Source organism: Leguminivora glycinivorella, chromosome 7 (genome assembly GCF_023078275.1).
Source record: "Leguminivora glycinivorella isolate SPB_JAAS2020 chromosome 7, LegGlyc_1.1, whole genome shotgun sequence".
Taxonomy (NCBI): domain Eukaryota; kingdom Metazoa; phylum Arthropoda; class Insecta; order Lepidoptera; family Tortricidae; genus Leguminivora; species Leguminivora glycinivorella.
In genome coordinates, this window is record NC_062977.1 from 11,012,236 (window position 1) to 11,035,489 (window position 23,254).

Genomic DNA, 23,254 nt, shown 5'->3' on the forward strand with positions numbered 1-23,254 from the left:
TCTCGCTGTCTCTTTATGCAAAATGATAGCCACACGATTGGACACAGGTGCAATACTACCCTAATGAGCAGTGTAGCTTTAAATATATCACTTTTGTAAAGCCACTTCTTATTTTGTCTAAATATAAATTTCTTTGGCATCATGCATTGTGAGCATGTTTCATAGTCCTGATTCCTTATGTCTAGGAAATGTTTGGAAAGTTGTTAGCACGCCAGGCGCTCGCAGCAATACCTTGAAATAACGGAATGAATGTTAGTGACAGGTAATGATATGTTTAGATATAGACCACACGGTGTTACGATGTCATGTGTATGAAAAACTTTTAAACTATAATAATATAACTGTAGATATAAATACAGTCGACATCAAAGTTAAGTACATATTTTTTTGCCTTAACCCAATGGACTAAGGCGGTTAGCTTAACATATCTCTGAAGTAGACCGTAACACATGACATAAATCACATAATACCTCCACAAGTTCATTTGTTCGCTAAATAAAGCTGTGTCGCAAAGCTTTACCAACTCGCAGAGACGTAGCACCATGTGTTCTGCACCTTATGATGAATCATCGAAAGGGTTAGTGTTTACCTGACGACCGTCATCATCAGGGTACGTGTACACGCCCGACTGACCGCTAACCGTCGGTACTCCCACAGTATTCATCGACGATATGTTCCCGTACTGCGGTTGCCGCTGACTCTCCTTTTTACTCGAGTTCTTCCTAACGATCGTTGTATACGTCGGACCCTTTGGCATGTCTTTGATCTTCGTGCCGGACCGATAAGTCCCAAATTCGTCAGGCGGAGGTGGCAGAGAAAAGCCGTCCGACGTTTGTGTAATCACAGACACTTCGTCGCTAAGTTCCTTGGACAGTTTATTCCGCATCTTCTTTGGCATCGTGTGGAATGTGCTGGTCTAAAAATAAATAAAAGATATACAATTCTTCATTTATCCTGCAAGCATGCTAAAACGGTTATAAACTGCTAATAGCTCGCTACAAAGGGCGTCGGAGTCAACGAACCCCAGTTTGTCTTTTAGACAAGGTACTCAATAAATTATGTGGTTGTTTACTTAAACTCCAACACGGCTGGTAAGCTTGTACTGATATTTTATTTTCAGCTCTTAACCTAATTATTGGGACGTAATCTTACCGCAGGAGGTAACTGATTGACTAAGTGGTCGCATAGATTGTCCATGTCTCTTCTCCTGTTTATATTTTGCATAGAATGGACTCTACAACTAGGACTGTGTCTCAGCACATCGTTATGTTTGTGGCCAACGTCTTGTTCGGCAAAGTCGTGCAGATATCTGGCCGAGTGGAAGGAGCTGGTTCGTCGCACGTCGAAGTTCTTGGAGGGATACCTCGCCATGGCCCGTCGGAAGGATTCAGTTCGTCTGACGTTGCATTCGCTGTCGTCGCTGTCGTTACAAGTAGTTTCTGACAAAAACAAATAGTACAGTTGAAGTCTAGGTCAAACAAAACAAAGCGTTTAGTTTAATGGTTGAGTTAGTTGAGTATCGCAAATACACTATAAAAGTTATGGCTCCATCATAATTTCAAGCACGAATTTATCTCACTTCATCAATGAATCTTTGCCTGTACATACCGTCAGTGTTGTAAGCGCACAGCGGCGGGTTGGTGTCGCGCGGCGCAGTGGGCCGCGAGCCGCGCTCGTGCGCGCACAGCACCAGCGCGCACGCCGCCAGCGCCACCAGCAACACGCCCCCGAACAGCGCCAGCGACAGCACCGTGATGTTGGCCACCGTGTTCTGCACCGGCTCCTTGCCTAGATATATACATTGAAACTGATTATTTCCTAGTTGTGTTTCATAATAACATATTTGTAATAAATGTCAAGAAGTTATTAATTTATTACTGAAGTACAACTACAAGTTTATCACGGGTTTTATTCAAGATACTACCCTACATGGCGCAGTCGGTAGGATCCGAACCACAGGATAAAAGCTAGTTGATACCCATTACCCACCGGCGAATTCATCAATAACGCTGTCCTTATTAATCTCGACTAGTCTGCTGTCTCCTTTATCGTTCGACGCCACTATTTCAAATTTGAAATTCTCTTCTGTCAAGTCTTGTATCAGGAACTTCGGTTCTAACTTCGTTATCGTTTCTAGAACTTCATCTGTATTTGTCGATTTTGCCACGATTGTGAACTTCTGAAATAATTCCATCTAGTGAAAGAGTGAAAATATATTGTATAGATGTATGTTAGAATAACCTAGAACAAGATGTAAACTAGCATGAACTTACATGCAATTTTCAATACACAGCGCTGTCTGTTCAAAGTTTTGACTGCAATTTACCTTAGCAGTACCTAATTTCCATGCAATTTCGCGCTACTCTAAACCTCACTTTAGAAGTTAAAATATTACGTGTTCCTGAGAAGATCCAAATAAGAATTCAAATGCCAATTAATCCTGCTGTGTCAAGGAAAAGAGAACGTAAACCAACATACTCGTAGTTAACATTTGAAACTGTGCCGTACCTGCGGCAACCCGCCGTCGTGCCCCTTGTCGCAAGTGACGGTGACGTCGCGGTCGCGTTTGACGGCAATGCAGTTTATCGGGGGCCGCGGCGCCGTTTGGTCCGTTATGAGGAAGCTGCAAGGCGTTTTGGGCAAATCGCTTTCAGGCACCTCGTTTATTCCCCAGCAAAATATCGAACCTGAAAAATAAATAGGTTTAAATAGTGCAAATAAAACTTAAAAATTACTTAAAGTTGAAAACTAAAAAAAAATGTAACTTACCTTTGTGGGTCTCACAGATCTCTTCATCAAATTGACGTTGTTTATTATTGAATCATCGATCTTGATAATTTGAACTTTTATGAAATAATGGTGTTTATAATTGACTCTGTTCACTTTGTTCAAGATTCTAGGATATTTGAAAGCCGAGAAAATCCAATCATAATAAAAATAAAATGGAACTTACTAAACGCGGTGTCATTAGGCCGCGTATACAACAACGTGTTGTTATCCGTTACTTGAACGTTTAGAGGGATCTTGTTCTCGAAAGCGTCTGCTTTGACTTGGCCGTCGACAACGGCCCAGCCGTACTGATGCGGCGTTGGGTTTGACTTGACGTTGCACGTTATGTTGATTGATTCCTCCACCCCCAGGCCGTACTCGGCCATTGTCTCGTCTTCGCAAAATGCTGGATCTGTGAAACATTTGACAGACCTAAAAAAACTACACTCAAAAGTATAATATTTATGATTACAAATAAAATATTTATGATTAACAGAGAACAATAAAAGTTTTCTAACGCTTTAACCCTTAAATGCATATTGTTGCCATTTGGCTACAATGCATGTATTTTTTATAAACTAGCCAAAATATAAGCTGGACTTTTTTATTTTTTTATCTTAGATCTGTAGGATCATCATCCAGTTTTACTAATGCACACTTTTTGAAATTTGCCATTTTTTGAACTTAAATGGTGGGAAATAATGTTTTTATTTAAGAAAAATTTTAATGGCGGAAAAGTGTGAAAAAACTGGATGATGGTGATTTTTAGTACATAATTCAGGCAGATTTTTTCAGAGTTAGTAACTATTTTATGTTTAATCATTTTATCATAGGGGTTTCTCAAATAGTGTACCTTTTTAATAGTAGTAAAAGTTTTCTTATAAATTTTACTAGTAATTATATATTTATATAAGTAAGATTTAGCCTATTTTACTTCTAACACTGATTTAGTATTAAAATCGATGTTAAATATTTTTTTATTATTTTTCCTAGAGTCAGAAAACCATTGTCTATCACATTATTCATTTCTAGTTAAAAGAAAAACATCATGTATTTAAGGGTTAACGGTGACAGGCGGTTTAGTGCAAAACGCATAGGTCAACTCCAGTTATTCTCAATTTAATGATTCATTTGAAGATAAGTCAGATAGTAGCGCGATGAATATAAATCGCTCCCTCTCTCTTTTATTTACACGGGAGCGACTATATTTTGGTCGTCTCTATCGCCGATAGCTCATCGCTTCCTCGCTTTTGCAGGGATCAGTGCCTAAATACGAACACTAAAGTTGAACTCCTACTGCCGCGTATATCCTTGGAAAACGCTCCATCCATCATCCATCCACCACCATCCACTCCATCTTTGACTCCCTACTTAAGCTAGTGTTTCTTAGGTAACTGTTGCCTTACAAGTAATGTCTATAAACACCGGTTCGCTGTAAGAGGACCCCTCTGCGTTGATGGCACCGCAGACATACACGCCTCCGTCTTTCTCAACCACCTCGTGCAGGCTCAGCACCGGGTGGAAACTGCCTTCGCTGTGGTCTGAGTAGTTGGATATGATATCATCCTGTAATACAAGCGCTGTATTAAAGGAAGGTGTAAATTTATGAAGAATTATAAACAATACAAAGTCATGACACGTGTCTTATTACAGTCATTATTACGTTTAACGGTTGAGTCAGGCAATAAAGTGGTTGTACGGTAGTGTTATTTACCTATGACAACTTTAGTGTGTGTTGTACTTACCTACTGTACATTCTCGTACACACCTTTTTGACATTATTCGCACAAATTTGATAATTTCAGAATGCCAAGTATTACTTTAAATTTACGGATATAATACTTTTTATTATCTGGCAATAGATATCAAGAAAAAAGTTGACTGACCTCATAACCAAAAGAACAGAGTTACATGTAAAATAGCAAACAAGTGAATGTGTAGTCATGAAATTCGTACCTGGTGGAACCATGTGAGCTGGTGCGCGGCCGGATTGGCTTGGCTCGTGCAGTTCAGCGTAACGTTGGACCCCTTGAGGACACGCAGCGTGCAATTTTCGGCGTCCAGTTGATCGCCGTATTCCACAGTTATATTTAGTACTGGTGGATCTGTACGGAAATATTAGTACCTTAAATAAAATGAAACAAGCTATCTTTGAATATATAATTTTTAAGAAAAAAAAACCGCCTTCCTTTGGGGTTCTGGTGATAAATACTTTCAAATGTTGGATTATGTTATCAATTCGTCTGTATATTTTTTAATGTTTGTTATTCGGTATCTCCGTCATTTCTGAACCAATTCTGAAATCTGGATGATTCTGAAGTACTTACAGATGAGAATGATTATCAGAACGGAACTCTAACCAGGGGCGGCTCACTCTTCATCAGCAGTTCCACTGCACCAAATGTCCCTGTTCTGGACGTAAGTGCATGCTGTTCTTATAAAAATACCAAAGTCACTATAAGTGTGTCGTTCAGATTTGAGGAGTTCCGTTCTGACCATCATCAGCAATTCCACTGTACCAAATATCACTGTTCTGGACGTAAGTGCATGCTGTTCTCATAAAAATACCAAAGTCACTATAAGTGTGCCGTTCAGATTTGAGGAGTTCCATTCTGACCATCATCAGGAGTTCCACTGCACCAAATGTCACTGTTCCGTACGTAAATGCATGCTGTTCCTTTAAAAACACAAAAATTACCATATGTATGCCTTTTGTGGTGACGGGTTAAGAATTTCACCACCCCCTTTCTTCCCGTGGGTGTCGTAGAAGGCGACTATGGGATATGGGTTAAATTGTGGCGTAGGCGAGAGGCTGGCAACCTGTCACTGCAATGCCACAGTTTCGTTTTCTTTTAACCCCTTATTTGCCAAGAGTGGCCCTGAAGCTTTAGTAGTTTCATGTGCTCTGCCTACCCCTTTATGGGATACAGGCGTGATTGTATGTATGTTGTATGTATGTATGTATGCCTTTCAGATTTGAGGAGTTCCCTCGATTTCTCCAGGATCCCATCATCAGAACTGGGTTCTGAGAAAAATGGGACCAATCTGTATGCATATAAATTCAATCAAAAAAAAAAATTTCAAAATCGGTCTAGTAACGACGGAGATATCGAGGAACAAACATTAAAAAAAAAACATACAGACGACTTGATAACCCCTTCCTTTGAGATTTGGAAGGCGGTTAAAAATCAAGTGCCAAAAATTACGATAAGATCGGATCAGAAGTTATTTATCGAAATATAAGTTGGTCGGTGCCGTAAGTCGGTAGGATTCTGCTTTTGTCTAAGTAACTTATTCTCGTCTCTTCGTCATTTCTAAAATCAAAAGTTAATTTTGTGTCAGAAATGACAACATTTTTTTAGATTTAATGCAATAAAGTCACATTTATTTTAGACTAACAGAACACAGAGAGCGGGAGCGCTGGCGCGCAGTTGAGCTCCGGGGTCTTGTACCCGGGCACGCAGCAGGTGACCCGCGCCTCGTCCCACGTGTGGTCTATGCTCAGCTCTATCTCGCTGACTAGTAGCCGTTGCGACGGCTCCTCCTGTAGAACAAACGATGGTATGCAAATATGCATTTCTTCTGTCTTGTAGGTATCTAACGTTCATGCTATTGGCAACTGTAAGTATCCAGCATTTACTATAGGACAATTGATAATTGGAACTAAAATTTTCAGCCGTACGTAGCGCTAAACGTTTGTTATATTTTTTTTACTGTCCATACGAGATATGTTTTTGGTATGTTATTCAGTACATATAAGGTTGATGAGTCTGTCGCACGCCTACCTCACGGCACCCATCACTAAAGTACTGTCGTTGGTATCTTACTGTGATATCCTGCGTCAGGTTCTTTAGTGTAGCACCTCTGGCCCGCCATGTAATGGCCGGCGTGGGCCGCGCGCCCAGCACTCGGCACTGAAGCACCACCGTGTCTTCCGAGTGTACGCGGCTGTCGTTTGCTCCCAGAGCCCTCACGGCTATCAGTTCAGGTGGAACTGCAAACAATGTGTTTATTATTAAGAAGTAGATGAACATATTTGAGTTAGTAAGTGCCTAGTCCACAAAAAGTGAACAAAAGAGATATATCCTGAAGAGTTCTATTAGGTATCTACTTCTTGTATACCTCTTATAACTGTACCTATAACAATGATCTTACGGTGCATATCGATGACAATGTCAATAGCCAGCGGCGGGGTGACGTCATTGTTGTTAGCGAGACACGTGAGCACCAGGCCGTGGTCCTCGCGCCGCAGCGGCGCGTACGTCACGTCGCTGCGTACCCGCTGCGGCGACAGCACCGTAGTTCTGTTCTCGAGGAGACGGTTGCCGGACCACCAGGAGAGCGATGCTTGTGGGTTACCTGGCATAACACAAAAAATAAATTCCATGAACAATCACAATCAAGGTTCCACTATGAATTTATGTTATGGACTTATTGTGCATTTCTCTACCACATTATATACCATCGTATACATCATATACAAAACAACTATATTTAGTACTAGATTTTCCCCGCGGCTTCGCTCGCGTTAAATTCGAAAAATTGCGGAATGCTCCATATAAACTTCCAACGCTCTTTTAGGGAAGTGGGGGGTTAGAAAGAGACAAATAGTAACCTATGTTACTCTCCATCCCGGTTTACCTTTGAATCGCCGATAGACACTTGTTCGAATATTATTTCAAAGACAACGTTTCAAATAATTTCATTTCATCGACAGTTCATATCGTAGAACAATCGACACAAGTAAAATCAAACCGTAGACTTTTACTTCGTAGATAAGTTATTCCGAGTATACTTTATATCGTGGTATTTCATTTCGTGTTTTTTCATTTCATTTTGTTTTACATTAAATACAATTCATTACGCATAATATTATTTCAATTATGATTTCTTCTAAAATTTTACAATTTATAAACTGTTTGTTTGGTCACAGTTCTAATCTAACCTAAACCTACTTTAAAAAAGATTCGTTGTTATGTATGGTCGCAGTTCTAACCTAACCTAAACCTACTCTATAAGCCGTTTGTTTCTGTGTGATCACAGTTCTAACCTAACCTAAACCTACATACTCTGTAAGCTGTTCGTTTTTGTGTGTGGTCACAGTTCTAACCTAACCTAAACCTAATTTAAAAGCTAATTGTTGTCGTATAGGTCGCAGTTCTAACCTAACCTAAACCTACTCTGTAAGCTGGTCGTTTTTGTGTGTGGTCACAGTTCTAACCTAACCTAAACCTACTTTAAACCCCGTTCATCGTTTTGTAGCATCGCAGTTCTAACCTAACCTAAACCTACTGGTACTCTAATATAGGATTTAAGCCAATGGTTATAGCTTAATTATGGACGTATGTGATGTGCCACGATAAAATCGACAATTTGAAGTTTCCTAGAATAAAACATCTATAAATGTGTAGTACGACAAATGAGAAAGTTTTGTAATAATACATCGAATAAATGAATTGCGATGTTTTGTAGTTCTGCTATTTGAAGTACTTTGAAATGAATCAGCGATGAAGAAATATTAGTTGAATAGTATTTATAATAACTAAGAAAATTTCAAATAAATAGTAGTTGAAACAAAATTACTCGAAACAATTTTACTCGAACTAAACTTTCGATGATTTGTTGTCGATGAAATGATATTCGATGAAAAGTTTGTCGGCGAAACAAGGGTACACCCTCCATCCCTTCAACTATATCCACTTAGAAAATCACGTAAATTCGTCGCTCCGTGTTGCCGTGAAAGACGGACAAACAAATAAAATCACACACTTTCCCAGTTATAATATTAGTATGGATATTTGATGAACCAACCTCCAAAAGACACGCAAAATAGTTCGAGAGAGTCGCCAACGTAATAAGGGCCAATGTTGCCGCTGATGTTGTTGCCCGCTGTCGCGGACGCGATCCTGGTACCATTCTTCTGAATCCCTACCCACGTCCGCTGGGGGGGCTCTGCAAACACAAGTTACACTTCGGTAAATAAGTAAAAAATAAATGTTGATAGAGAAGAAAGGTTGCTTGAGCTCAGCAAAGGTGCGGAGTGTTTAGGGTCGGCAACGCGCATGTAACAACTCTAAAGTTACAGGCGTCCCCCCAAAGTTACCCCAAGGTGGATTAGACTTAACGCGTCTGCAGTTCTAGAGGTAGTACCTATGCTTTGGAGCCTGTCCAATACATATAAAGGGACCCATAAACTGCTAAAATAATCAGGTGGCTATCAAAGGATTAAGTATACGCGATACCACGAGGATATGATAGTATAGACCTATTGATAAAGTGGATATGAATTTTTACAACTGGAAATAGGTACGGTATAAAGTGGTAAATTATGTTTCAAAGAAATTTTAAAGATTATTGAAACTAATTAGTACCCAAGTTATCAACAGGAACAAATGAATAATGTGCTTCCCCACTTTGTTTAGATTCCTTTTCACGGGTAGATATGAACCCGATAAAACAGGAATATGTCCGAGTTCATTGTTTCTGCCCTATATTTTATACGGCGTACAGGAAGGCGGCAATAATAAAATGTATGCCAATGTTTGTCGAAGGTCATATTTACTCTCCCCGCCGGTCATTGCATTATTCATAATGCGACCTAAAAGGACCTAATGATGTCTGGCGTATAAACATATTTACAAGTACATACCTACAGGCAATTTATAGTTGAGGTGAATTCAGTGAAAGTCATTTGCATAATATGGGTAATTGGGGGTTAAAACGTGTAGGTACTCGTACCTACCGTAATTAATTATCTCCAAAATTTAATGCGGTCGACGAAGTAGATGGGTGATAGATAAGTAATGTAAGTATCTTGTGTATACACCGTGTTTCACTTAACACTAAAAACCTGAAAACCGTTTGTTCAGAATCGAGAGTAGAATCGATTGAGCTATATCTTGATGGGGGTAATATTTTTATTTAAATTAGTATTATTAGTTATTTTTTATGTGCCTATTCTATTGTATTCGTAATGCAATATTGTGTATATCGCAGTGCTAGAGGTTGTTTACCTTTTTCAGTATTTGGGGGTATTAATACTGGTTGGTTACTTGGACGATTATTTTTTCCGCTACTAGTTTGACGTTGTTTGTCAGTTTAATCTTAATGGTTATCATAAGTCATAACAAATTGAACTCGTACCTAATTACAACCTTGTCATTTTGAATATTGGGTTTAAATTTGCTTACTGCGATTACCTGTCCAATTTGAAGTTTACTATGACAAAGCTTTAAAGTGTTTTACAGTGACGTCTTAGCTGTCTATTGGTAAACCTTATGTCGTTGCAGGAACGTACACAAATAAATAGTTTTATGGTTTATGATGGTAGTTAGCAATTATTTTATTGAGTGTAGAGCTAAAAGTGAAGTAGAGCTGTACAGAAAATTAAAAATTCAATTTAAAAAAAAAGTAACCATCAGATTAAAAGATGAATACTCTAGATGAGTTTAAAAAAATAAAAATCAGTTGGGGTGTCTGAGGTTTTGAGTGATACCGGAAACACGTTGTATATGGCGCGCCGCCGCTACAATATTTACGCATTAGGTACCTACCTATTTATTTATACATAGGAAAGAGTAGGTAGAACAATAAAATAAATATAAATAAATAAATATTGGGGGACACCTTACACATATCAACCTAGCCCCAAACTAAGCAAAGCTTGTGCTATGGGTGCTAGGCGACGATATACTTACTTATATAGATAAATATATACTTATATACATAGAAAACATCCATGACTTAGGAACAAATATCTGTGTTCATCACACAAATAAATGCCCTCAAATAATATATCAAATCATAAATAATGCAAATGTATGAGAATTGAGAACCGATACTTTCTATAACTTTTCGCTATCAACGCAAAGACCAATAATATGCCTCCCTAATTATATTTATGGGATTTATTTCGGTCATAATGAAGTCTAGTTTCGGAATGAACACAGGTAAAAACTACCTATACACTATTCCCTAGACAATTATATATCTTACCAATTCTAAACCGGGGATAAGACATTAGTTAGTTCAGTGTATTAGGAAGTAACATATTTTACAGTAGGTACATACTCGTACGAGTACTACTTTCTCACACTACTGCAGTGCTACATTCTCGCACACTGCCTTAGGTTATATACTAATTTATCGCCACGTGTTTTGAATTTTCTCTTTTCTGCACATGTTTCGTAAATTACTATTTCAGAGTTCCGTTCAAGGGCATACTCCATAGTTTGATGTTCTAATTTGATAAAAAGAAGTGAAGAATATTGATTTTTTTTTTGCCCATTCTATGGAGGGTTGGCTGATTTATCAGAACATGATGCCAAATTATAATGCTCTTTAAATGTATCAATTGTTACAGCCTGTAAAAAACCCGTTATTAACTATCATACGATGTTAGTACACAAGAAAAGCAAACAAAGGACACAAAGGAAAACGCATCTCAGGGCAAGTACCTACTGCTTCCGACATGAACTGTGACTCGGATGAATGATTGTTGCTAACATTACGAAGTGTTTGCGCCGCATAATTGTTGTGTAAATGGACGGAATTGTTCCGGCGCAGCATCCTCATTAAACTAGGGAGCCAATTAATCCGCGCTATTTCTCGGCATAGGTAAACTTGCGGCGCGGTTTTACGGCTGGGTCGGTCAATAAAACGAAAAACTTCAGTACACAGCAGACTGCAACCGGTATCTACCTTACTTACCTGCCTGTATAGGTATCTATACACTTGCTCGCTTTAAATCTATTTTCATATTCAGTAGGTAAGTTATCATTAATATCATTATTAATCGATGAACATATTTAAAAAATCCTGTAGGAATTAACAAATTAATTTTAGGTAAGTAAGGTGACGGACCCAATCATGGACAGTTTAAGAAAAAAATTCGCCTGTTTTTGATATTTCACTGATAAATGTAAAAAATCTACCGCCAAGCGTGTTAAATCTTGCATGTCCTATCCTTCTTCTACATTTCAAGCGTATTGCAGAATAGATACTCCTATTGGTTTCTTCATAGTTAACAAATTAAAACTAGGTGTTTTTTCTCCAATTATGGACGGCAGTTCTCCAGTAATGGATCCCCCATTATGGACAGTGAAATAAGTTTAAAATTTTATTTTTAAAGCCAACTGATACGCAATGATACAATTTTATACACCATAAATACAATTAGTTTGGGTTATTTTAACATAGGATTGTTTCTTGTAAATTTTGGTTTTGTAAATTGTTCCTTGTCCATCATAGGAGGTAGGCAGATTTTCGGGTCCAGTAATGGACACTCGCAAAATAACGTCATTTCTTTATATCTTTGGAGCAACAAACTAGTATGTTTTATACCTTATCTCATGCTTAATGCAGTAAGTAAAACGCATTCAAGATTACACCGTGCGTTATTTTTTTATTATTTTATATATGAACTCATCTCTCTTAGCAACATTACTAAGAATTCGTCTTGATATTTTTTTCAGTAAACTGGTGAATTTTATCTTGTCTCCAAATCCTTCAGAAATAACCGAATTAATTGAAACTTCAAAATTAAACAGCTCTACAACTCTAGTTTATGGTACATAGCCGTCAGTTTTTTGAAACTTATTTTAGATACTTATTTTTAAGGATTTGTGTTTTTTTGTCCATAATGGCATCACCGTCCATTATGGGGTATTTTACCTTAGGTACATCAAGTTCATCAATTCATTAAATTCATGTTCTAGCTAGCTTTGTGCATCAAATTAAAACTTCTATCAAATTACTTTGCACTTTTGTGGATAAAATGCAACTTTCTCATCAGTTTTCGAAGTATCAAAAGAGAGAGAGAGAGAGAGAGCTTTACCAGTTGCTGTGGTAAAAAAAACCACTGCATTTTATGAAGTCATTGGTTACCAATGAACTTTCATTGTACCTACTCTTCATGTACATAATTACTTATGTTGATTTTTTTTATGCTAATGTAGGTCGATGTTATTAAAGAGCACTCAAATACGTCACCGTGTGAAAATTCTTACTCAATGTAACCCATTGATAATGCACATCACATCATGTCATAGAACAACGACGCACCCGGTAGTATAAATACACTACGAGTATTAACTATACATACAATATAACGTGAAATCACATAGGCCTCGCGCCATAAGTCGTCAAAGTAGACTACTGCGAAAGTAACTCTAATGGAGAAAAAGACGTGAAGTCTAAGGGAACTGCACTGAGTTAAAGATGATTGTTATGTTCTACTTGAAGTATTTAGGTAATAACTGTAATAAGAACCTATGCGACCTTGGCAATGAAACGCTCCCGGTGTTGTTTATTATGCCTACTGCCTGTCAACACTCATGTAACGCAATGTGACACAGATTATGTGACACACAATATATTATACCCTACCTATTTATACTCGGTACAGTTTGCAATAAAAATATACATACTTATTACGTGAATTTGAAGTGCCAATAATATGGACTATATTGCCGGTACATTAAGATCGTGTAGGTATAGCTTACCTACACGTAGGTAAATGAACATGTTTTATGCACTTAGGCTGTATCCATATCTGAGTTGCTGACTGTACACCTAGCTAATAGCTTATAGCCATATGATAGGTACATATAATAAATAAATACAGTCTTAGAATTATTAATAATATCAAACAATATCTATATGAAAATAATTAAATGATAAAATATTGGTAACAGCTTTTGACCGCGTCTTTTCTACGTGCCGAATTTATAGGTATATTTCTGGTCAGGGTGCGTAGCCGAATGGCACAAACGCTCATGAAACGCTCACGAAACGAAACGCTGGTAGATATCTATCTCTATAGCTCTTGCGTATTGGCGCGACAGAGCCAGACTACCTTTCGCGGCGTTTCGTTTTCGTTTCGCGTTGGAGAAATGCCATTCGGCTCCGTGGCTCCGTGGCCAGGCTTGCATTTGTAGATAACATGCATGATAGGTGTATGTATGATCGAAAGTATCGAAACAAAGTCATGTGAGTCAAATAGCAGTATCACAGAGTGTAATACACTTCTTAAATCTTAAAAGCAGGTCACGCTTTGAAAATACGATAATCATGGCTGAAATCTATATTTTGTCGTTAAAATCGGCACAAAAAATCAACAAAAAACCCTTCTATCGTTTTATCCTATATTTTCATAGTGTGAAACCGTTAGGCGCGTGCTAATTTCAAAGACGCCGCCTAGCGCTCATCATTAGTGTTGGCTCGCACCTATGGAGTGTACTGATGATAACATCGAGTAGGGCTAAACTCGATAGAGCAATGCACTAGTCTGTAAAATCATTTTAAGTTACGTGAATTTCAGTAAATCATTTTTAAGAAAAAAAAACCGTCGCCTTTCGGGTTCTGGTGAAAGCTACTTGCGAATGTTGGATTATGTAGAAATGTGTAGGTATTTTTTAAAACTGCTTTTAATGCTTTAATTATTAGATGGCAACACAAATGAATATACGTATAACGTAAAGGTTTGAGGAGTTTCCTCAATTCCTCATGAATCCGATTATATTATAAGAAATCGAAGCTTGACAAACTTTGACTTGAAAACTCAATATGCTTAACCCTTAATTTGGCAGAGACTCTGGTGACAAAAATTTTCCGATTTTACTTCATATATTGAATAACAGGTGTTTTTAAAGCGTCCGAAAAATATTTCAAAAAATCTAGATTTATTAGTTTTGGAAAAAAAATATGTCCGCCACAGCGGACTCTGCCAAATATTGGGATAAATTAATATGTCCGCTGAGGCGGACACTGCCAAACATACGGTCATTTAAAATAAACAAGTATTTCTTAACATATATTTATTTTAAAAATTAACAAATATAATAATTTTGTATGAAAATCAAACTGACACATATTTATAGTCAAATATCATTATTTTAACTTTTTTCCGACTTTTTGGCCAGGTTGCACAGGCCGTGATCACGACAGACTGATGTGACAGTTATGTCCCAGCAAAATGTCGTCGAAGATGTAAATAACACAAAACTACCTGAAATTAATTATATCAATGTTCGGGGCAGACAAAGAAATTATAAATTTTGATCTACCCGGTTTTCTTTAATGTTTATTGCCCCTCGAGCGACATGTAACATTCACGATATCCGCGCACTACGTATACCTAAAAGTGCCAAAATTTTAACTGTTTGTTCCAGCACCACACGCTGTTGGATTAAATAAAAAATCTAAGCATAAAAGCAGGCCACCAAAACAAGAAAATCAAAATAATAAACAAAACAATATAATAATTTGTTACAACACGTGTCACCGCAACATTGGCATAGTCCGCCACGGCGGACAAATCGTATTTAGTATATATTTGGCACTGTCCGGTGCGGCGGACAACTTGTTTAGATGATGATTATGAGTATTAGAAATTGAGAAATTAATTGAAAACATAACCACTTGCAACTATTATGTAATATATTTTATTATTTATACAACAGAAATACCCTGTTCTTACAAAAACCAAAAGAAAAACGCATACATATTTTGCTAAAAACAGTTGACTTCTGATGCGGTGCCATCTTGACGAGTAACTGTCAAACGAGTGTTGACAGTGGTCAAATAGTATTTTTATACAAAGCATGTATCATAAAAGAGTCTCTTTCCATATGTTAAATTAAATAAAATTCTACCTAAAAAGCGAAATATTTTTTTTTATCACCTGTCCGTCCCACCGGACTCTGCCAAATTAAGGGTTAACAAACATAACTAAATAAATGTCACTGTTATGAACTTAAATGCATGCTTTTCTTACAAAAATATAAAAGTCACTATGAGTGTGCCGTTCAGATTTGAGGAGTTCGGTTCTGACCATCATCAGCAGTTCCACTGCACCAAATGTCAGTGTTCTGGACGTAAGTGCATGCTGTTCTTATAAAAATACCAAAGTCACTATAAGCGTGCCGTTCAGATTTAAGGAGTTCGGTTCTGACCATCATCAGCAGTTCCACTGTACCAAATGTCACTGTTCTAGACGTAAGTGCATGCTGTTCTTATAAAAATGGCAAAGTCACTATAAGCGTGCCGTTCAGATTTGAGGAGTTTGGTTCTGGCCATCATCAGCAGTTAAACTGCACCGTCACTGTTCTGGACGAAAGTGCATGCTGTTCTTATAAAAATACCAAAGTCACTATAAGCGTGCCGTTCAGATTTGAGGAGTTCGGTTCTGACCATCATCAGCAGTTCCACTGCACCAAATGTCACTGTTCTGGACGAAAGTGCATGCTGTTCTTAAAAAAATACCAAAGTCACTATAAGCGTGCCGTTCAGATTTGAAGAGTTCCGTTCTGGCCATCATCAGCAGTTCCACTGCACCAAATGTCACTGTTCCGTACCTAAATGCATGCTGTTCCTTTAAAAACACAAAAATCACCATATGTATGCCTTTCAGATTCGAGGAGTTCCCTCGATTTCTCCAGGATCCCATCATCACAACTGAGTTCTGAGAAAAATGGGACCAATCTGTATGCATATACATTTAATCAAAAAAAAATTTTTCAAAATCGGTCCAGTAACGACGGAGATATCGAGGAACAAACATAAAAAATAAAAATAAAAAACAAAAATAATTTTTAAGAAAAAAAAACCGTCGCCTTTCGGGTTCTGGTGAAAGCTACTTGCGAATGTTGGATTATGTAGAAATGTGTAGGTATTTTTTAAAACTGCTTTTAATGCTTTAATTATTAGATGGCAAGGCAACACAAATTAATATACGTATAACGTTAAGGTTTGAGGAGTTTCCTCAATTCCTCATGAATCCGATTATAAGAAATCGAAGCTTGACAAACTTTGACTTGAAAACTCAATATGCTTAACAAACATAACTAAATAAATGTCACTGTTCTGAACTTAAATGCATGCTTTTCTTACAAAAATACCAATGTCACTATGAGTGTGCCGTTCAGATTTGAGGAGTTCGGTTCTGACCATCATCAGCAGTTCCACTGCACCAAATGTCACTGTTCTGGACGTAAGTGCATGCTGTTCTTATAAGAATACCAAAGTCACTATAAGTGTGCCGTTCAGATTTGAGGAGTTCGGTTCTGACCATCATCAGCAGTTCCACTGCACCAAATGTCACTGTTCTGGACGTAAGTGCATGCTGTTCTTATAAAAATACCAGTCACTATAAGCGTGCCGTTCAGATTTGAGGAGTTCGGTTCTGACCATCATCAGCAGTTCCACTGTACCAAATGTCACTGTTCTAGACGTAAGTGCATGCTGTTCTTATAAAAAAGGCAAAGTCACTATAAGCGTGCCGTTCAGATTTGAGGAGTTTGGTTCTGGCCATCATCAGCAGTTCCACTGCACCAAATGTCACTGTTCTGGACGAAAGTGCATGCTGTTCTTATAAAAATACCAAAGTCACTATAAGCGTGCCGTTCAGATTTGAAGAGTTCCGTTCTGGCCATCATCAGCAGTTCTACTGCACCAAATGTCACTGTTCTGGACGTAAGTGCATGCTGTTCTTATAAAAATACCAAAGTCACTATAAGCGTGCCGTTCAGATTTGAAGAGTTCCGTTCTGGCCATCATCAGCAGTTCCACTGCACCAAATGTCACTGTTCCGTAAACTAAATGCATGCTGTTCCTTTAAAAACACAAAAATCACCATATGTATGCCTTTCTGATTAGAGGAGTTCCCTCAATTTCTCCAGGATCCCATCATCAGAACTGGGTTCTGAGAAAAATGGGACCAATCTGTATTCATATACATTCAATCAAAAAAAAAAATTTTTTAATCGGTCCAGTAACGACGGAGATATCGAGGAACAAACATAAAAAAAAAAACATACAGACGACTTGAGAACCGTCCTTCTTGAGATTTGAGGCGACGGTTAAAAAAAAAAAACATACAGACGACTTGAGAACCGTCCTCCTTGAGAGATATGAGGCGACGGTTAAAAATATAAGAACCCACTAATATAAAAGGACGAATGCATTGTGCACACTAACGGACCTGCATACTGGCTACTTGAAAGAACTCTTGGTAGTAATATATCTCTGGTATTCAAGAGAAACGCCGGCAGTTGGGGTTTTTCAGTGTAATTTAGTAATAAATCGGCTGCTAACAGTGCTAGCCGGACCTTTATAGATACTAATGAACTCACCGGGCGGGACATGTTGCTAGGCAGAGTGATGGCAGGTGGACCAAAATGTTAACGGAATGGTGGCCGCTAACAAATGTAAGAAGTGCCTGGAATCCGTCGGCTCGTTGCATGGGTCGACGACATCCGGGTCACAACTGGATGAGATTAGCCCAGGACCGGGAGAAGTGGCGTACTAGAAGAGAGGCCTATGCTCAGCAGTGGGCGATAAAGGGCTGATATGATGATGATGAATGAACTCACCTATGATATGTAGTATTATTTCATTGGTGGTAGACGGGCTGCGCGCGAATTCCACAGAACATTGGTAGGCGCCGGCGTCGGCGGGCGATACGTCCGGAATCACCAACCGATGTTCGTCCTCCGCCACTATCATCTGGTAGCGATCGGCCGCCTCTGCCAAGCGCTTGATCTTCCCTCGTCGGTCATAACTGTTGCAAAGAAAAACAACGAATAATATTAAATAAATAAATAAATAAATATTATAGGACATTCTTACACAGATTGACTGAGGCCCACGGTAACCTCAAGAAGGCTTGTGTTGTGGGTACTCAGACAACGATATATGTATATAACATACAAATACATATATACATAGAAAACATCCATGACTCAGGAACAAATATCTGTGCTCATCACACAAATAAATGCCCTTACCGGGATTCGAACCCGGGACCGCGGCTTAGCAGGCAGGGTCACTACCGACTCCGCCAGACCGGTCGTCAATATTTTATTCATCAGAATCAGCAGAAGATCGATTTGATGGAAATTCCCAGTTTAAATTATGTCTGCCAAACTTTACTTAGTGCGTAAGTATTGTAAGTAATTGAATGTAGGTAGCTACATAGAGATTAGGTAGGTATTATTAGTATTACACAGCTCAACCGCAACCGTCGCGGTATTTAGCGATCACGTTACAAGGCAGGTACCTTGTACGACGACTTAGACTTACAGACTGGACCGGACACTACAAAAGCTGGCTCTTATCTAACTCGAGCTGGCAGTATTGAATCGTTCACAGTGTCAGAAGACAACTCAAGCATTTGGACAACAACAGTTCGTCCCAATATTTTGCGGTCATGATAACTACAAGGGAGCATCGACTCAAAGTCAACTCAGTCCTTGCCAGGTGCCAGGTTGTCTGGGCTACTTACTGGAACCGAACCTATTGCAAGAAGGGGAAATCCAGCACTAAAGGTATCACTATAATGCGGTCTTACTTACTGGTTGAACTACTTGTGAAAGTAGTATTGGACCCGCCGCGGTACCCGGCGACAACCGACAAGTGGTACAAGTAGTTTTGAGTCACGCTAAAAAGGGTTCTCTCCACTTCTATCAGTGAAATGTCACTATAATGTACCTACCTTGTGAAAGCAGTGTTGGATCCGTCGCGATACCAGGCGACTACAAGTAGTTCGTCGTCGCGGAGTTTTGCGGTCACGTTACAGGGTAGCTCCGCGCTATGTCCCGCCACCGCTATCACTGAAAGTTATGACCAAGTTCAACATAGTTGTAGGTCGTTTTTTCCTGATTTTTAACCCCCGACGCAAAAACGAAGGGGTGTTACTAGTTTAACGTGTCTGTCTGTCTGTGGCATCGTAGCTCCCGAACGGATGAACCGATTTCGATTTACTTTTTTTGTCTGAAAGCTGAGTTAGTCGGGATTGTTCTTAGCCATGTTTCATGAAAATCGGTCTACTATGTCGCAGTCGGGGGTTTTTTTCAACATTTTAATTTTGTGGTTAGGTTATAGGTAGTGTTAGTGTACTTACTTGCAGAATAAGGTACCCAATGATATCAAAGTAATGCCTAATCGTCTAAAAGTGTATGACCAAACCCAGAAGATAATCAACATTTCTGCATAAGGTAGGAATGTTAGTGGTTAGAAGTTTTGGTGGCCCAGTTGGCAGATCGCTGGAGTATCGATCGATCCAGAAGCCGTGAGTTCAAGTCTAGCCCAAGGCAGACATTTTCAATTCAATTCAATTCAAAATATCTTTATTCATGTAGGCCTAGTTACAAGCTCTTATGAATAGTTCATTAGTTCATTACATATATGTTATGATCTTAATCTAACCTAATTATCAGAGCAATTTATTGTTGTAATTATTGTTCATAATAATATTGAGTCTATAATATACAATTTCATATAAAAATAATCGTTAAACAAAAAATATATAATTAGGTATATGAATATATAAAAATACATGTCTAGAATATTTCTAGGAAAAATCCAATGTCCAAAAAAATACAATATTAATTTCATCAACAATCTAAATATATAAAAGAAGAAGCTGACTGACTGACTGACTGACTGACTGACTGACTGACATATCAACGCACAGCCGAAACCGCTGGTCCTAGAGATGTCAAATTTGGCACGTAGGTTTTTTATATAGTGTAAAGGAGCACTAAGAAAGGATTTTTCAAAATTCGCCTCCTAAGGGGGTCAAATGGGGGTTCAAAGTTTGTATGGGAAACAATGTTAGTTTCACTGTTTTATTCGAAACTTCACAGGAGGGATCCTAAAAACATATGATTTAAGACGTGTTTCAGGTTTTTTGAAAATTTAACCCCTAAAAGGGTGAAAAGGGGGTGATAAAGTCAAAAAAACAATATGGGTATCGTTTTTATGGTTTATCGGGTCGTTGATCACGATAAATACAACGTTTTTAAAATCTAACGAGGCGGAAGTGAAATACCTTCTCCCCTGTTATAGTGCAATGGGGTTTAAATATCAAAAAATATATAAAAGAAGAAACTGACTGACTGACTAACTGACATATCAACACACAGCCATTGAGCAACTGGGTTAAAATATCCAAAATAGCCATGGTTCAAGAGATTTCAAATTGACACGGAAGTTCCTTAGAGGAGCACTAAGAAAGAATTTTTCAAAGTTAGCATTAGCATGATAATTTGACAAGGGCAAGGACAGGGACAGAGACAGGGACAGAGACAGGGACAGGGACAGGGACAGGGACAGGGTCAGGATCAGGATCAGGGTCAGGGTCAGGGACAGAGACAGGAACGGGATAGGGATAGGGGACGGGGACGGGGAATAGGGATAGGGGAGGGACGGGGACAGGGACGGGACGGGGTCGGGGACAAGGATAGAGATAGGGACGGGGATAAGAATAGGGATTGGGGTCGGAATAATCGGTCGGCAATCGATATCTAGGCAGTGTAAAATGCAGGTGGCTCAGTGGGAAAGGATTAGTAAAAAGTAGGCATCGGCAAGTATCCTGCATCCGTAATAACTATTACATTCAATGTGCTGTAAGAAGATCGTTGTTTTCTTGCCTTTCATATGTTTACGTTTGCAATAAGTATAAGCAAAATGGAAAAAATTGTAAGCGATAATGCAAGGAAGTACTTTTTAGCCTACCGAACTCGACATACTGGCTATATGACGTTTGCCCAGTATAAATATTTATATAGGTAAAATTCATACATATTTATTCGTACCTACTACCTATGCTGTGGTCGCTGTGTAACAATTCTACAATCATTGCAAGAATTTCTTTTAAAACAATAGTAATATGTGTAAGGTACAGTCAGCCAAAAAGCAGTGTAAGGTTCTTGGCTGACCGTTCAGCAAATAGATCAGTACAATGGCTCCCCAATCGAGAATTGCCCCGCTTTACCTTAATCGAAATAATCGCGGACTGATGTACCTACAAAGAAACCTACGGATCCAAATGAAAATCTTATTTTTTGTAAACGTTTCAATAAGAATACTTTTATTACGCGGGCGAAGCCGCGGGTAAAAGCTAGTAATAATAATAAAAAAACGTAAAGATAAGAAACCATTTCGAATAACAATTAATCCCACGTTGTTTTATCATTCATGTAGTCTTGTGTTGTATAATAAGCTTTGGAAATGAGTACACGCTTTACATGATTCTTAAATTTATTAATTGACAAGTCAGTAATATGATTCGGAAGTTTATTATAAAATCGAACACAATTACCCATGAATGATTTTTTAATTTTACAGAGCCGTGTGAAAGGCACCGCGAGTTTATGTTTATTTCTAGTATTTATATTATGTACATCACAGTTTTTCTTAAAATTACAAATGTTTTTATGTACATACATAATATTCTCATAAATATATTGACAATGCACTGTCATTATATTAATGTCCTTAAACTTTCCACTTTTCAATGAATTTCCATTTGTATTGTAGTATCTCCCATAGAACTTTAGGACATATCAGAGATTGTTTTTGAAGGTTTAGTGATTACGGAGTTACGGTGGCCAAACAATCTTTTGAACACACCTTGCTGTTCTCTAATAGCTGCGTAGCCTCTTCGCTTCTTTTTTGAACGTTTGGGATCTTTGCATTCTTACTAAATAAATCGGTCAAACGTCTTTTTCCGAAATACAATCAAACATTGTGGTTGGTCATAAACTTTTTGACGGTAGTGTACCTACTATATTGTATCAAATTAGATATAACCTACGTTGATAGACAGATAAGTGGACAACGATGTAGCGTTAGATAATTAGAAAATAAAATATTATAGGACATTTTTACACAGATTGACTGAGTCCCACAAAAAATAGCTGTTAATTTTTACTTTCAAGAGCGCAAAGTGTACGAAGCCTAGCCACCTTCCCCTACAGTGTGATAAACTTTGTTTTGAAGACAAACTATTTGTACCTAATCTCATATATTAAACAACTAAAGCAATTGCCGAAGATTGTTAACAAAATTTCATTTGGATTTGATGACCATTATTAAAAGTAGATACCTAATTTTAAAAGCTTTTTTTTATAAATAAAATCATGTTAACACAAATAAACAATATATTTATAAATAAGTCACAAAAGTACATACCTGGTTCCGAGTCTTCTTGCACACTTAATCCTATAAAACACGCAATGAATCCCACTATCAATAAAACTTTCATAATGTCGCACCAAACTTATAGCACTTTAGGGATTAGTCACGTTCGAAAGGCAGGACATGGCCCGACCGGGTCGAGGAGCGGACACGCGCTTCAATTCGCGCGGCGGGCAAGCAATAAGCGGCGCAGGGACTACCGGCCGGCCGGTCGCGGCCCCGGGCGCTTCCGATCGTGACGTCACGGGCTCCAACACCAGCCGCTGCATGCTGGCTCATCGTTTACGTACCTTACACTTTTAATTGGTGAGGTCGAAACAATTGGGTCGTTAGTATTAGTGATTGCGCTGGGCGGAAGTAGACCTATTTATATCTGTTGTTTAAATATCGTAACTTAAAGAAAAACTGACCAATTAATGTTAAAAAATATCGATTCCCTACCTAAGCGATAAAGTAGAGATCTAAGAGTATATTCAATGGCGTCCAAACTTTTAAAAATAACAAT

At 38.3% G+C, this 23,254-nt stretch overlaps 1 protein-coding gene across 1 annotated transcript; it reads right to left on the reverse strand.

Moving 5' to 3' along the window:
• Window positions 1–5: 5 nt before the first annotated feature.
• Window positions 6–23,218, reverse strand: LOC125228005 (nephrin-like). The gene is made up of 16 exons (XM_048132441.1): window positions 22,744–23,218; window positions 19,262–19,379; window positions 18,141–18,328; window positions 8,581–8,721; window positions 6,925–7,128; window positions 6,597–6,763; window positions 6,169–6,313; window positions 4,726–4,874; window positions 4,176–4,335; window positions 2,954–3,181; window positions 2,509–2,687; window positions 1,990–2,179; window positions 1,609–1,788; window positions 1,153–1,439; window positions 590–916; window positions 6–231 (listed from the first exon to the last, which is right to left on the reverse strand). The coding sequence occupies exons 1-16, from the start codon at window positions 22,814–22,816 to the stop codon at window positions 160–162; spliced, it is 2,808 nt and encodes a 935-aa protein (XP_047988398.1). The 5' UTR covers window positions 22,817–23,218; the 3' UTR covers window positions 6–159.
• Window positions 23,219–23,254: the final 36 nt, after the last annotated feature.